This window comes from Scyliorhinus canicula, chromosome 18, assembly GCF_902713615.1.
Source record: "Scyliorhinus canicula chromosome 18, sScyCan1.1, whole genome shotgun sequence".
Lineage (NCBI taxonomy): Eukaryota > Metazoa > Chordata > Chondrichthyes > Carcharhiniformes > Scyliorhinidae > Scyliorhinus > Scyliorhinus canicula.
Window position 1 is genome coordinate 78,397,120 of NC_052163.1, and position 15,670 is coordinate 78,412,789.

Genomic DNA, 15,670 nt, shown 5'->3' on the forward strand with positions numbered 1-15,670 from the left:
GGTTGGTTGATTTTTATTCAGGATCTACAGTTCAATTTCATTACATTGAGAAGTAACAGCTCTTGGTCTCTTCATGAACACTGCAGCCACCACCAGCAGGGACAGAGACAGCATCATTAAGCCAACGGATACTCCTTGCAGAACCTAAGCAGGAGAAGCACCTAGTGGGAGATTAAAAGACATGATATTTACGGACATGATAGTTGAGAAAAGTCGACAGGTGACCTATTGAAAAGGCTCTACTTACTATTTCCTTCATGCAGGCTCTTTGACTGGAGACTCTCATCTTCCAGGAAAATGGGACCAGGAGCACTCACTAAATTTCCCTCATAGTCATTGATACTCCTGCGCCGTCTCTCTATTGGGAAGAGAGGACAGTTTTGACTGATTCAGACTAATCGCACAAGAGTGTGAACAAGCAAGCAGCATGTGAAGACGTGAGGAGAGCAGAAGATACAGGTCTAATAGCTGAGCTATGAAGCAGGCGCGCGCGCGCGCGCGTCTCTCTCTCTCTCTCTTCAGGTCTTGCACCTGGTAAGAGATAGGCCCCGTTTGGCAGAAAATTACGCCAGGGACCCACTGGGCACCACCAGCAAAATTCCAAATGAACACTGGGTCACCGGGCGTAAACTGGCTAATCGACCGATGCCGAGAAAAACCATGTCCCTGCCGTTCTTGTGTGCGGCATTCTTTTGCGCCAATGTCCGAGAAAACCATGCTAAGGCGGGTGCGAAGTCTCCGGCCCATTAGGAGTTCTGCGGGCGCTACCCCAGTCACTGCATGTGGGGTGGTCCTATATGAAAACAAAAAACGAGCCAGTCTCGTGTCCATCGACCCGGAAAACTGCTTCTTTTGTCCTCATCTGAATGTCTGCACTCCGCCAACCCATTTGAAGCCGGGTGGTATGGGGCGGTGCGGATATGGCGTATGCCGTTCATCTTCATGAACCTTGCAAACTCCTCACTTGTGAATGGAGTGCCGTTGTCCGTGACCAGCACCTCGGGGAGGCCATGCTTACTGAAAGACAAGCGCATCTTCTCGATTGTTGCGCAGGACGTTGTGCCTGCCATCTTATGCACCTCTAGCCATTTAGACTGGACATCGATTAATAGAAAGAACATGGATCCTTGAAAAGGGCCGGCGAAATCCGCATGCAAGCGCGCCCAAGGCCGCCCTGGTCATTCCCAGTGATGTGTGGGTGCGGCCGGCGGAAGTTTCTGATCCTCCTGGCAAATGGAGCAGTTTTGGGCCACCTTCTCAATGTCGGTGTCGAGGCCTGGCCACCAGACATAACTCCGGGCCAACATTTTCATTTTGGTCACACATTTCATTTTCATTTCATTTTTCATTTCATTTCATTTCACCGGGATGCCCATTGTGCAAGTCTCTTAGTATCAGCTCCTGCCCTTTTTCCGGGACAATCACACGCGTCCTCCACAAGAGGATACCGTGTTCCACGCTAAATTCTGACAGCTTAGAAGAAAATGCCCGCAACTCACCTGGGAGCTGTCTATGCTGCCCACCATACAGGACTATGTGCCGAACATTTGACAGGACTGGCTCCGTCTGGGTCCACTCACGGATCAGTGATGCCTTGACAGGCAAGGTGTGCATAAAATTTAGGGTTGCAATCACCTCACCAGTTGTGGGGGTCGACATGTGGCCGGTCGATAAAGGCAATCGGCTCAGTGCGTCGGCATTCGCTATCTGGGTTCCTGTTTTGTGCTCCAAAGAATACTCGTAGGCAGCAAGCAACAAAGCCCAGTGCTGGATCCGTGCAGAAGCAATGGGCGGTATTGGCTTATCCTCTCGGAAAAGTCCCAGCAGAGGCTTATGATCAGTCACGATAGTGAAGTGGCAGCCATACATGTACTGGTGGAAGCGTTTCACCTCAAAGACCACCGCCAGGCCCTCCTTCTCGATCTGCGCTTATTTCTTTTCTACTGCAGTCAATGGGCGGCAGGCGAAAGCTATCGGCCGATCGGCCCCGTTCTCCATCTTGTGGGACAGGACGGCCCCAATACCATACGGGGATGCATCACATGTGATGAGCAAAGGCTTTCCAGGATCATAGTGGGTTAGTAACCCAGATGACGACAATTGTTTTAACTTCCGGAAAGCGATTTCTTGCAGCTGACCCCAAACCCAGGTGTGATTCTTCTTCAGCAGAAGGTGCAACGGGGCCGGCGTAGTTGCCAGATTGGAGAGGAACTTCCCGTAATAGTTTACGAGGCCGAGAAAAGAACGAAGACGCGAAGTGTCAGTCGGGGCGGGGGCCTGTTGAATTGCACGTACCTTCTCTGCGACAGGGTGCAAACCTTCGTGGTCCACCCGATAACCCAGGTGGACTACTTCCTTCGCCTGAAAGACGCACTTTGTGTGACATAAACGGACTCCGGCCTCCGAAAAGCGTCTAAGGACAACCTCCCCTTCAATTTTTCCAAGTGTTGCTGCTTCGATGTCTCTGTAATCAATATGTCGTCTAAATGGACAGCGACACACGGTAAACCTCTCAAAATGCCCTCCATGACGCATTGAAAAATAGCGAAAGCAGAGGATACCCCAAAGGGCAACCGTGTATATTCATACAGGCCCCGGTGTGTATTAATCGTTACATATGGCCGGGAGGCAGGGTCCAGCTCCAACTGTAGGTAGGCGTGACTCATGTCTAATTTTGTAAACGCGAGGCCACCTGCAAGCTTCGCGTATTGATCCTCTATGTGCGGCATTGGATATCGGTCGAGCAGGGATGCCGTATTCACTGTAAGTTTATAGTCACCGCACAAGCGAACTGTGGCATCTGACTTGATTACATGTACAACTGGTGCTGCCCAGTCAGCGAAACGGACGGGCCTGATAATACCCAAAGTCTCCAAACGAGTGAGCTCCCCTTCTACCTTCTCGGGCAAGGCGTAAGGCACCGGGCACGGTGTGGCTCCTGGTTCGATTTGGATACGGGTTACGGCCCCTTTTATTTCCCCCAAACCGGGCTGGAATACATCTGGGTACCATCCGGGCACCTCAGTCAACCCTCCAGAAACTGTTTGGAGGATGTGCTGCCACTGCAGCCACAAATAGCGCAACCAGACCCGACCCAACAGGCTGGGAAACGTGGGAAACGCCCCTCCTGGCGTCCATAAACAACAGGGGTCATCGTAGTTCCTGCAATGTTCAATGGTTCCCCTGTATAGGTGGCCAACCTGGCCTGTGTGACGGTTAATGTAAGGGTCTGTATACCCTGCTTGATGCGGTCGAATGTGTTCTGGGCGATCACAGAGACCGCTGCGCCAGTGTCCAACTCCATTCCAAGCAGGTGACAATTGATCCGTACTGTCACGGTAATGGGGGCCACACGGGGAGCTGCCAGACAATGCAGCTGCAGGCAGTCATCCTCCGTCTCCACGTCCTCGAGAGTAGTCACCGCAGGTTAATCTAAATGGAAGGTATGGCTCCTGGGCTGCCCCAGTTTCTGTCGGAACGACGGCGCCTCTGGCGCCCCCAGGAACGGCGTCCGCGATGGGGTCGGCACCGACAAGTCTGACACGGACATGGCTCCTAATCTATTGGTTCTGGAGAAGGCACCCTTCGGGGAGGAATATCCGACGGCCACTGGCGTCGATCTGGACGTCGCCTTGCCCAAGGTACCGCAGGCATGCGGGGGAGACACTTTCGGACGGAAGGGGTTGTGCCCCAAGGCATGCACCTCAATTCCCTGTAGCTCCTGCATTCCCCGTTCTGCGCCCTCTCGGGACAATACTATTTCAATGGCCTGTTGAAAAGTCAATTTTGGCTCAGCTAACAACCTTCTCTCGGTGGCCGAATTGTTAATACTGCAAACCAAACGGTCACGTAACATTTCTGACAACGTCTCACCATAGTCACAGTACTCCGCAATCCTGCGTAGCCTGGATAGAAAATCAGCAAGGGATTCTCCTGGGGTCCTCTCAGCGGCATTAAACCGGTAACGTTGGACTATCGTGGATGGGGTTGGGTTAAAATGTTGCCCCACTAAGTTCACAAGTTCATCAAACGTGTTGGTGTCCAGCGCAGCTGGGTACGTAAGGCTCCTAATCACCCCAAACGTATGCGGGCCGCAGGCGGTGAGCAATATGACCACCTGGCACTCGTGTTCGGTCATGTTGTTTGCCCGGAAATAGTAATGCATCCATTGTGCGTACTGGTTCCAGCTTTCCAGCGCAGCGTCAAAAACATCCAAACGTCCATACAGAGGCATGGTGTGATAGAAAACACTTCCAACCTGTATCCAACAAAAATCCAGGGAGGTGGCTTCAGCAGTGTAGACAGCTATACAGTTTAACCCTCGTCGCCAGTTTTGTGAGGGCTACGAAGAATCCAGCACGAGTTGAAGGGTAGAAAGAAATAACATTTATTTACAATAAGCAGCAGCAGCAGCAGCAGCAGGAGCAGCAGCAGCAGCAGCAGCAGGAGGAGCAGCAGCAGCAGCAGCAGCAGCAGCAGCAGCAGGAGGAGGAGGAGGAGCAGCAGCAGCAGCAGCAGCAGCAGCAGCAGCAGCAGCAGCAGCAGCAGCAGCAGCAGCAGCAGCCACTGACTCTCCTCTGGCTGGTTCCAAACTGACCAGCTTTATTAATGCAGGGAATCTGCTAATGATTTCTCCGCCCCCCTCATTGGGGAAGCTCATACTCCCAGAGGATTGTGGGATTGCTATTTGTCCCCAGCCAGTGGTAAGTAGGCAGGTTATAGAAGGTTATAACATGACACTGAATCCTGAGAGTGTAGATGTAGGCCATTCCGCTACTCTGAAAGGGCATCTTTGAATATGTGATTAGGATGTGAACAGAACAGACCTCACATAGTTCTGATGTGCATCTTGTCGATGTGCATCTTGATCAGCATATGAGAGCTGAAGGGCCTGTTCCTGTGCTGCACTGTAGGCCCAGTCCTGTGTAACCCCATAACACCCACCTAACCTTTGCACACTAGCATGGCCAATCCACCTAATTGACAACTTGTGCAAACACAGATAGTTACCAGGGTTGAAATTGAACCCAGGTCCCTGACACCAAGGGGCAGTGCTACCCACATTGACCCAAGAGTTATCATCCCTGAAGAATGTAGCAATGTGTGTGGATTCAAATCAACTGTTGTATTGGTTCCTGAAGGGAGCAGATGGTCGAAAGAAACAGAGGCTAGTGTGGCTCATGTGACTTGAAAGACTGGATTCAGTTGCCAGAAACCCTAAAATGTCCAGAGTGCTCCCGCCCAGTGAGTATATGGCTACTTAGGCAAGAGGGAAGTGGGATCGGAATCAGTCTAGTCATATTGTTCCTGAACTGTCTGAAACGTTAGCCTTCCCATTCATACTTACCCATCCACCATTAGACTCCATTGCACCTCACGGTCAGGGGCAGGAACAGGAGTTGCCCAGCAGTCATGCAGCCTCAGGACAATCATTGGGTCAGTGCGATCCAGGACACGAACCTCCACAAACACTGGTTCCTGAAGGATTCTCCGAATGGGGTAGTCACTATCCACATACCAGGAACTGTAATCACCACCTGAGGGGCAGACACAAGAAGCAGTCACCCCCTGTATGGATACATCCCCACTGCTTCCATAAACCATTACACAGGCCACAAGAGGTCATTGGAAAGTGGAAAGTCACAAATTGGGCAGTGGTTAGTGATGGAACCATCAATTCACCAGACACGTGCTTTCCGATATGAACAGTGGTTTTAATCTACTTACTACAGAGCCAGCCTGTTACCCGTTGATGAACTCTCGGTGAACTGCAGGCTGACTCTGGACAAGGGTATTTATACAGCAGCACAAGGGGGAGGAGTCGTGGGCGGAGCCAAGGGTGGAGCCCCGTACAAACTCCTGAGCATTCCCAGAGCTACTCCCCCTAGTGGTCAGATAACGCTACTGCGCTCACAAAGATACAGTGTGAATTACCAAGTTACATTCACCACATTCACCCCCTGCAAAAAAAATCAAGTCCGGCGGGGGTGGTGGTCTACAAAGTCAGTCTGTCCGGTGGTCGAAATGTCCGCTGTGATCTGCGGAGCACCGGGGTTGCAGCCTCTTGCGGTGGCTGGATGGGTGTTGTGTGCTGGGGTACGATGGCGGACTCCAGGGAGGGTTGTATCCGAGCTTCATACTCTCCTGGTTCGACCGGGGACTGGTGGCACTGGGGGCTGGCCGGCGCGGGTGCGCGGAATTGCTGGAGCGAGCTCGTGGGCGCGGGAGCGTGAGGGGGCAGCAGCATGGGATGTAGGGTGAGGGGTCCTTCTGTGGGGGTAGAGCGGGTGCCAGATCCCGGAGGGATACAGTGTCCTGACGGCTGTCAGGGAACTCGACGAATGCGTACTGGGGGTTGGAGTGGAGCAGGCGCACCTTTTCAACAAGGGGGTCGGTTTTGTGCGCCCTGACGTGTTTCCTCAGGAGTACCGGGCCCGGTGTCCTCAGCCATGCCGGAAGTGAGACCCCCGTGGTAGTACCCCTGGAAAAAATGAAGAGCCTCTCGTGAGGGGTCTGATTGGTCGCTGTGCATAAGAGGGACCTAATAGCGTGGAGCGAGTCTGGGAGGACTTCCTGCCACTGGGAGACTTGGAGCTTTCTAGACCGGAGGGTCAGCAGGACGGTCTTTCAGACCGTCGCATTCTCCCTCTCCACCTGCCCGTTCCCCCTGGGGTTGTAGCTGGTAGTCCTGCTCGAGGCAATGCCCTTGTCGAGCAGATACTGACACAGCTCGTCGCTCATGAAGGACGAACCCCGGTCGCTGTGTACGTAGCTGGGGAAACCAAACAGGGTGAAGATGCTGTGCAGGGCCCTAATGACTGTGTGGGAGGTCATGTCGGGGCACGGGATAGCGAATGGGAAACGGGAGAACTCGTCTACGACGTTTAGAAAGTAAACGTTCTTGTTAGTTGAGGGGAGTGGCCCTTTGAAATCAATCGCGAAGCGTTCAATGGGCTTAGAAGCCTTGACCAGGTGGGCCCTGTCTGGTCTATAGAAGTGCGGTTTGCACTCCTCACAGATCGGCCAGTCCCTGGAGACTGCTTTTACCTCCTCGTTGGAGAAAGGCAGGTTTCGGGCTCTGATGTAGTGGGCGAGCCGGGTGACCCCCGGGTGGCAGAGGTCATTGTGGATGACTTTCAATCGGTCAATCTGCGTGCTGGCGCATGTCCCGCGGGATAGGGCATCCGGAGGCTCGTTGAGCTTCCCGGGTCGATACTTAATATCGTAATTGTAGGTGGAGAGTTCGATCCTCCACCTCAGAATTTTGTCGTTTTTAATTTTGCCCCTTTGCGAGTTGTCAAGCATGAAAGCAACCGATCTTTGGTCGGTGATGAGGGTGAACCTCCTACCTGCGAGGTAGTGCCTCCAGTAACGAATAGCCTCCACAATGGCTTGTCCTTCTTTCTCGACTGAGGAGTGTCGGAGTTCTGAAGCGGAGAGGGTACGGGAGAAAAATGCGACTGGTCTCCCTGCCTGATTTAGTGTGGCTGCTAGAGCTACCTCTGAGGCGTTGCTCTCAACCTGGAATGGAGTTGATTCATTCACCGCCCGCATGACCACTTTGGCGATATCCTCCTTGATGCGGTCGAAGGCCTGGCGTGCCTCAGCTGACAGGGGAAATTGTGTGGCCCTAAAGAGTGGGCAGGCTTTGTCCACATACTGAGGGACCCACTGGGCGTAGTAGGAGAAGAAGCCCAAGCACCGTTTGAGAGTCTTGGGGCAATGGGGGAGGGGGAGTTCTAAGTGGGCGCGCATACGGTCCGGGTCAGGGCCCAGGACTCCGTTTTCCACGACATAGCCGAGGATGGCTAGTCTGGTTGTGCGGAAAACGCATTTCTCCTTGTTATACGTGAGGTTCAGTTTCTGTGCCGTCTGGAGAAAACGGTGGAGGTTGGCGTCGTGGTCCTGCTGGTCGTAGCCGCAGATGGTGACATTGTCCAAGTACGGAAACGTCCATTGCTCGTTGGAACACCGAGACCTCATTAGTGACGCCGAAAGGGACCCGGAGGAAATGGAAGAGGCGGCCATCGGCCTCGAATGCCGTTTAATGGCGGTCCTCCTGGCGGATTGGGAGCTGGTGGTATGCAGACTTCAGATCCACCATGGAAAAGAGCCGGTACTGGCCGATCTGGTTTACCATGTCTGCAATCCTGGGGAGGGGATACGTGTCAAGGAGCGTAAATCTATTTATGGTCTGACTGTAGTCGACAACCATGCGGAATTTTCCCCCGGTCTTAACAACCACCACCTGAGCTCTCCAGAAGCTGGCCTCTATAATCCCCTCACTGAGAAGCCTTCGGACCTCTGTTCTGATAAATACCCTATCCTGCAGGCTGTACCGGCTGCTACGAGTGGCTACGGGTTTACAGTCCTTTGTGAGATTGGCGATGAGAGGGGGGGGGGGAATTCGCAGCGTAGCGAGGCTGCAGATAGTGAGTGGGGGCAGGGGCCCGCCGAAGCTGAGGGTGAGGCTCTTAAGGTTACATTGAAAGTCTAGGCCTAATAAGAGTGGCGCGCAGAGGTCGGGCAAAACGTAGACTTGGAATTTTGAGTAGCTAGCGCCTCGGATTGTGAGTGTCGCGGCGGTGCGCCCCTGGATCTGGACCGAATGGGAGCCTGAAGCGAGCGAGATAGTTTGCCGCACGGGGAAAACGGGGAGCGAACAGCGTCTTACCAGGTTTGGATGTATGAAGCTCTCGGTGCTCCCGGAGTCGAAGAGGCATGGCGTTTTGTACCCGTTGATTTGGACCTCTGCCATCGAATTGTGCAGATGCTTCAGGTGTGATTGGTCCAGAGTGACTATGCTGAGTTGCGGGTAGTCGGCGGATCGATCAGCTGTGCTGGAGTGGCCCCGTGATGACTGCCCTCTGAGTTCCTAGTCGTACTCTTCCGATGAGTTGTCCGAGCGTGGAGATGCAGGTCGGGCCCATGGATCGCACGTGGCGGGCGGCGAGGAAGATGGCGTCCAAGATGGCGGCCCCCATGAATCGCACGTGGCTGGCCGCGTGGAGGAGGTTTGCCAAGATGGCGGCCCCCATGGATCGCACATGGAGGGAGGGGGTGGAGTCGGCGCATAGGCCGCAGCGTTTCGGGCCCCGCGGGCCTGCGTGTGTGGGGAGCAATTACTTTGTGCCGCTGGGGAGTTGGAAGCTGGGGCCCTTTTTGCGAGGCACACTCTTGCGTAGTGGCCTTTCCGCCCGCAGCTGCTGCAGGTCGCGTTGCGGGCTGGGCAGTGCTGCCGCGGGTGCTGGTTCTGGCCGCAGAAGTGGCAGGCTGGAGGAGCATAGTGGCTGGCTGGGGCAGCATGGTGGCTGGGCGGCCGCGTCGCACAGGCCTGGGGGAGTCGCTGGTCGGGGGCCCATGATTGGGTCGCGGGGTCCGCGGGGAACGAGTTAAGGCTGCGTAAGAAGACCTCCATCGTGGTAGCAGCTTCCACAGTTGTTTCTAAGTCTTGGGCCCCCTTTCCCAGCAGTCATTGGCGCACATAATTAGACCTGAGGCCCGCTACAAAAACATCGCGTACAGCAAGTTCTCTGTATTCAGCCGCGGTAACCGCTTGATAGTTACAGTCATTTGACAAATTATTGAATTTCCTTAAAAATTCGGCGAGTGATTCTGTAGGCCGCTGGCGACGAGTCGTGAACACATGGCGTGCATAAACTTCGTCAATGGGACTTACATATATCTTATCGAGTACCGCCAGCGCTTCAGTATATGAACCGGCCGAGTTTAGTTGCGTAGAGATTCTGTGGCTCACCCTCACGTGCAGTAGACTTAACTTCTGTTCTTCTGTCGTTTCGGCTGTGCTCGCTTCTACCAGGTAGGCTTAAAGCACCCCAGCCAGTGGGAGAAGATTTCTATTGCCTCTGCATCCTGTGGGTCGAGTTCCAGGCGTCCAGGCTTGAGGGCCGATTCCATGATCGATCTTGACTGTTCTTAAGTCGATTAAATTGATGGAACCATCAATTCACCAGACATGTGCTTCCGATATGAACAGTGGTTTTAATCTACTTACTACAGAGCCAGCCTGTTATCCGTTGATGAATTCCCGGTGAACTGCAGGCTGACTCTGGACAAGGGTGTATATACAGCAGCACAAGGGGGAGGAATCATGGGTGGAGCCAAGGGTGGGGCCCCATACAAACTCCTGAGCATTCCCAGAGCTACTCCCCCTAGTGGTCGGATAACACTACTGCGCTTACAAAGATACAGTGTGAATTACCAACTTACATTCACCACAGTTAGTTTAGGCTTGCACTCAGCCTCTTGTCCATCCTTCACAAACAGAGATGACAGGTTGAGGGCAGGCGGGTCAGGTTCCTGGAGATCACGATGAGGAACTGACCATCAGCTGTGCACACTGCAAAGTGAGAAAATCATTTCAGTGCTCCTGTTGTTGGTCAGGGACCTCAAAATATCACTGACAAAGCCACAAACAGCTCATCTTCCTCTTGCAGCTCAACCATTGTTCTGATAGGATTGAGTAAGGATGTGTTTTTGACAAACACTGGAAAGTCAGTCATTGGAGTAGAACTGTGCTCATTTAAACTGCCCCCAAAGACAGGCAAGAGGACTGCCAACTCTATTTATTACTGGGTGATTCTGAAACCTTCCATTTATATTCTAAAACTATCCATTGTAATGCAACCAACCCAATCTACAAATAGTTCTACCATAGGCCATTACCAGCTCTTAAAATCATTGAAAGCTGCTGCTTCCATCACCCTTGTGGGCTGAGTTCTAGATCTCTACCACTTGGAAGAAAAAATACAGTCCCTTGCCCCCAAGATCTTAAATCAGAGTCCCTAGTCCTTGCCAGCCAGCTAGTGGGCTTGCTCTCGCCTACCTTCTCCACAACTGTCAATTCAACTACCTCCTGTAGTGATATTATGGTTGTGTTGCAATTCACCAACTGACCACTGGACGTCTCACAAGTTAACTGATGGGACACTGGCTGGAGGAAATAAAAGAGAGCTTGCATGTGCATGATTTTCATGTTGTCTTGTATAAAACATACCCCCAGTTAATGTTAAAATCATTTATAACCTTAACAACAAGTGTCCTTGTAATCAATCAGGCCATCCAACATTACACGCCCTCTTTTCTCCAAGGGGAACAGCCCCAATTGAAGCCCAAGATCTCATTGGCTTTGCCAATTACTATTACTCAATCTTCCAATCATATGAACGTAACTTTATCACACTGAGGGGACACTCCGACCCACGGCATGGCACCTGCCCCCTTCCCCCCCAGCATGGGCAATGGGGGGGGGGGGGGGAGGGGGGAAGGCAACTATTACTCAATCATTCCGGGCATCTCTGACTGTGTCTATATAAACATTTCTGGAACAAGCCTTTCCATTCACCTGAAGAAGGAGCCATGCTCCGAAAGCTCGTGTTTGAAACAAACCTGTTGGACTTTAACCTGGTGTTGTAAGACTTCTTACTGTGCTCACCCCAGTCCAACGCCGGCATCTCCACATCATGGCTACCATTGACACCGCAAACTGCCGGCTCAAAGTGGAGAGGATCTCCAGGAAGATCGCGCATATAGACACTGACATTCAGTTTCTACAAAGATGCAAAAAAGCAGACAAGATCCCGAAAGGACTACAGATCAAAAACCCACTCAAGTCGACTTACAACACAGACTACGCTGAAAGACTCTGCCACCGCACCTCTGTCACACTCCTCAAACACCTCGTACACCAACTCTACAGCAGTCGACGCAACCTGGAAACCAAGAGAGAGGCCATATTCTCAACTTGCGCTCAGGACACAGCAGACCAGCTGCGGAACACCGCCAAACAGATGAGACAGCAATACTATGCCACCTACATGCACACCAAGAACAGGAAGCTTGAGAAACTTGGCATCACCACCAGCAGCAATCAAGCTTCTCCCGGTACAACAGTCGAAAACAATACAGGGAAATCCATTGTCAACTTGTCAGACTACACCCTTCAACCAGACGAAATCGAAGTCCTCAGCAGAGGGCTCAATTTCTGCACCACCACCAAAATGGACCCCATCAGTCTCGCGGCAGATACGGAGGAATTCATCAGGCGAATGAGGCTCTGGGAATTCTTCCACAGACCCCAAGAGGCCGACAGCAAACCCAGGGACACGACCAATGAACCGGAACAGCAGACCGCGAGATCTGCAGTGCAGCAACCGAAAAGGAAAGAGTCAAATTGGACCCCTCCGGAAGGCCGCTGCCCTAGACTCGACATGTATGCTCAAGCCGTCAGAAGTCGTGTCAATGCCAGATTCATCACTCGCAATCACAAGGCAGCCTCAAACGTCACCCAAGCACAACGCAACGCCATCCGCACTCTCAAGACCAACCGCAACATCGTCATCAAACCAGCAGACAAAGGAGGGGCCGCCGTCATACTGAACAGAACAGACTACTGCAAAGAAGTATACCGACAACTCGACAACCAGGAACACTACAGGCAGTTACCCGCAGATCCAACCAAGGAACACATCCGCCAACTCAGCAGACTGATCAAGACCTTAGATCCAGACCTTCAGAACACCCTACGTGCTCTCATCCCACGTAATCCCCGCATTGGAGATCTCTACTGCCTCCCGAAAATACACAAGGCCAACACACCAGGCCGTCCTATCGTTTCAGGCAATGGGACCCTGTGTGAGAACCTCTCTGGCCACATCGAGGGCATCTTGAAACCCATCGTACAAGGTACACCCAGCTTCTGTCGCGACACGACGGACTTCCTACAGAAACTCAGCACCCATGGACCAGTTGAACCAGGAACATTCCTCGTCACAATGGATGTCTCGGCACTCTACACCAGCATCCCCCATGACGACGGCATTGCTGCAACAGCCTCAGTCCTCAACACCGACAACTGCCAATCTCCAGACGCAATTCTGCAACTCATCCGTTTCATTCTAGACCACAACGTCTTCACCTTCGACAACAAATTCTTCATCCAGACGCACGGAACAGCCATGGGGACCAAATTTGCACCTCAATATGCCAACATCTTCATGCACAAGTTTGAACAGGACTTCCTCACCACACAGGACTTTCAACCGATGCTATACACCAGATACATCGATGACATTTTTTTCCTTTGGACCCACGGCGAGACATCACTGAAACGACTACACGATGACATCAATAAGTTCCATCCCACCATCAAACTCACCATGGACTATTCTCCAAATTCAGTTCCATTCTTGGACACACTCGTCTCCATCAAGGACGGTCACCTCAGCACCTCGCTTTACCGCAAGCCCACAGATAATCTCACGATGCTCCACTTCTCCAGCTTTCACCCGAAACACATTAAAGAAGCCATCCCCTATGGACAAGCCCTCCGTATACACAGGATCTGCTCAGACAAGGAGGAGCGCAACAGACACCTACAGATGCTGAAAGATGCCCTCGTACGAACGGGATATGGCGCTCGACTCATTGATCGACAGTTCCACCGCGCCACAGCAAAAAACCGCACCGACCTCCTCAGAAGACAAACACGGGACACCACTGACAGAGTACCCTTCGTCGTCCAGTACTTTCCTGGGGCGGAGAAACTACGACATCTTCTTCGCAGCCTCCAACACATCATCAGCGAGGATGGACATCTTGCCAAGGTCATCCCCACACCCCCACTACTGGCCTTCAAACAACCGCGCAACCTCAAACAAACCATTGTTTGCAGCAAATTACCCAGCCTTCAGAACAGCAACCACAACACCACAAAACCCTGCCAGGGTAATCTCTGCAAGACATGCCAGATCATCGACATGGACACCACCATTACACGTGGAAACACCACCCACCAGGTACGCGGCGCATACTCGTGCGACTCGACCAATGTAGTCTACCTCATACGCTGCAGGAAAGGATGTCCCGAAGCGTGGTACATTGGCGAGACCATGCAGACACTGCGACAACGAATAAACGGGCATCGTGCGACTATCAACAGGCAGGACTGTTCCCTTCCAGTTGGGGAACACTTCAGCAGTCAAGGACATTCAGCCTCTGATCTCCGGGTCAGCATTCTACAAGGAGGCCTTCAGGAGACGCGACAACGCAAAATTGCTGAGCAAAAACTTATAGCTAAGTTCCGCACGCATGAATGCGGACTCAACCGGGATCTGGGATTCATGTCGCATTACATTCGGCCCCCACCAACAAGCCTGGACTTGCAGAGGCCTACCGACTGAACTGGCTCGGGACAATTCACACCTCTTTAACCTGGAGTTACCTCTCTCTCTGCATCTTTGATGATTTGATTGCCTGCAGGTGCTCGCATTCCGGGCATCTCTGACTGTGTCTATATAAACATTTCTGGAACAAGCCTTTCCATTCACCTGAAGAAGGAGCCGTGCTCCGAAAGCTCGTGTTTGAAACAAACCTGTTGGACTTTAACCTGGTGTTGTAAGACTTCTTACTGTCAATCTTCAAAGATTAAGGCACATGCACTTCCACCACCCACATCACTAAATGTCAGAATCTACCTCTCCCGCAACTATCACTTCACTTTAGCAAATTTCATCAACCCTGTCTGCTCATTCTGCTGACATTACAGGGCTGTCCTAACCCCCATTTTCCAGTCTTGCAGCACTTCACTCAATCAATCCAACATCCACCAAATTCCCTTCATCAACCTCCAATTTCAAGTCCAGTGTAATTTGCCTTTCAAAAAAAGTCAGCTGTCAACTCCAACCTGATGCCCATTATTTTTCTCTTGATAATATTTCAAAATCCTTGCCGACCAGAATTCAAAAATCTATCTGCAGTTAAACCCTGAAGGGTGTCATATTGCAATCAAACACCTCCCCCTGATCTGGGGACAGAAGGATGATGTCAGGCCGATCACGGGGTTGGGGGTGGGGGGGTGTGGTGGGGGTGAGGGAGGCGGGGTGGGGGTGAGGGAGGCGGGGTGGTGGTGGCCGGGGGAAGCAGCGCCGCGAGGAACGCGGAGCGGCGCCGCCATGATGACGCTGCGACGCCACGATGACGCCGCGCGACGTATAAGGAAGTGCGCGGGACGCACAGAAACAACGGGGACGACATGGAGGCGAATCGTCGCGCCGCACCCCGCTTCAGGGACAGTGACCTGGATTCACTGTTGGATGCAGTGGAGGAGCGCAGGGACATCCTCTACCCCCGAGGGCAACGGTACCCACAAAGCGTCGTAAGGCGTGGATGGCGAGAGGTGGGGGTCGTACTCAGCGATGCGGTGCACAGCATGGGGCACATCCCCCGCACGGGGAAACAGTGCAGGAAAAAGCTGCACGATCTCACGAGGGCAGCGAGGGTAAGTTTCCAGAGACCCGCCCCGTGCAATGCCTTCCCCCCCCCCCCCCCCCCATTGCCCATGCTGGGGGGGAAGGGGGCAGGTGCCATGCCGTGGGTCGGAGTGTCCCCTCAGTGTGATAAAGTTACGTTCATATGTGTGTCCTGCCAATGTGTCTAACCCTGTGTTCCATCTCCTCCCCCCCCCCCCCCCCCCCCAGGGCAAGACAGCGCACAATTTCCGGGTGCGTGCAAGAACCATAGGTGGATTACCCTATCTGGACCTCCTGACCAACTACGAGCAGAGGGCACTGGACCTTGCCGTGAGAGCTGCCAGCCAGGAGGTTGCGACGTGCTTGAACGGAGGTGAGAATGCATTAAATGCATGCAGTCT

The 15,670-nt window shown here is 52.8% G+C and overlaps 1 protein-coding gene and 1 long non-coding RNA gene across 3 annotated transcripts in view; one reads left to right on the plus strand and one right to left on the minus strand.

Moving 5' to 3' along the window:
• Positions 1-272: 272 nt before the first annotated feature.
• The window catches only part of LOC119953011, a 19,739-nt gene continuing 4,341 nt past the window's right edge, over positions 273-15,670 (minus strand). The window contains exons 2-3 of the long non-coding RNA XR_005457935.1: positions 10,231-10,360; positions 273-358 (exon numbers count right to left, since the gene is read on the minus strand). This is a non-coding gene — a long non-coding RNA (uncharacterized LOC119953011). The remainder of the gene's footprint in view (positions 359-10,230; positions 10,361-15,670) is intronic.
• The window catches only part of LOC119953007, a 59,643-nt gene continuing 58,992 nt past the window's right edge, over positions 15,020-15,670 (plus strand). Inside the window, exons 1-2 of one of the 2 annotated variants that reach the window (XM_038776765.1) lie at positions 15,020-15,298; positions 15,498-15,642. In XM_038776765.1, the coding sequence (XP_038632693.1) occupies positions 15,053-15,298; positions 15,498-15,642 (391 nt within the window). In that variant the 5' untranslated portion in view covers positions 15,020-15,052. The remainder of the gene's footprint in view (positions 15,299-15,497; positions 15,643-15,670) is intronic. The other variant, XM_038776764.1, reaches the window with a different exon arrangement.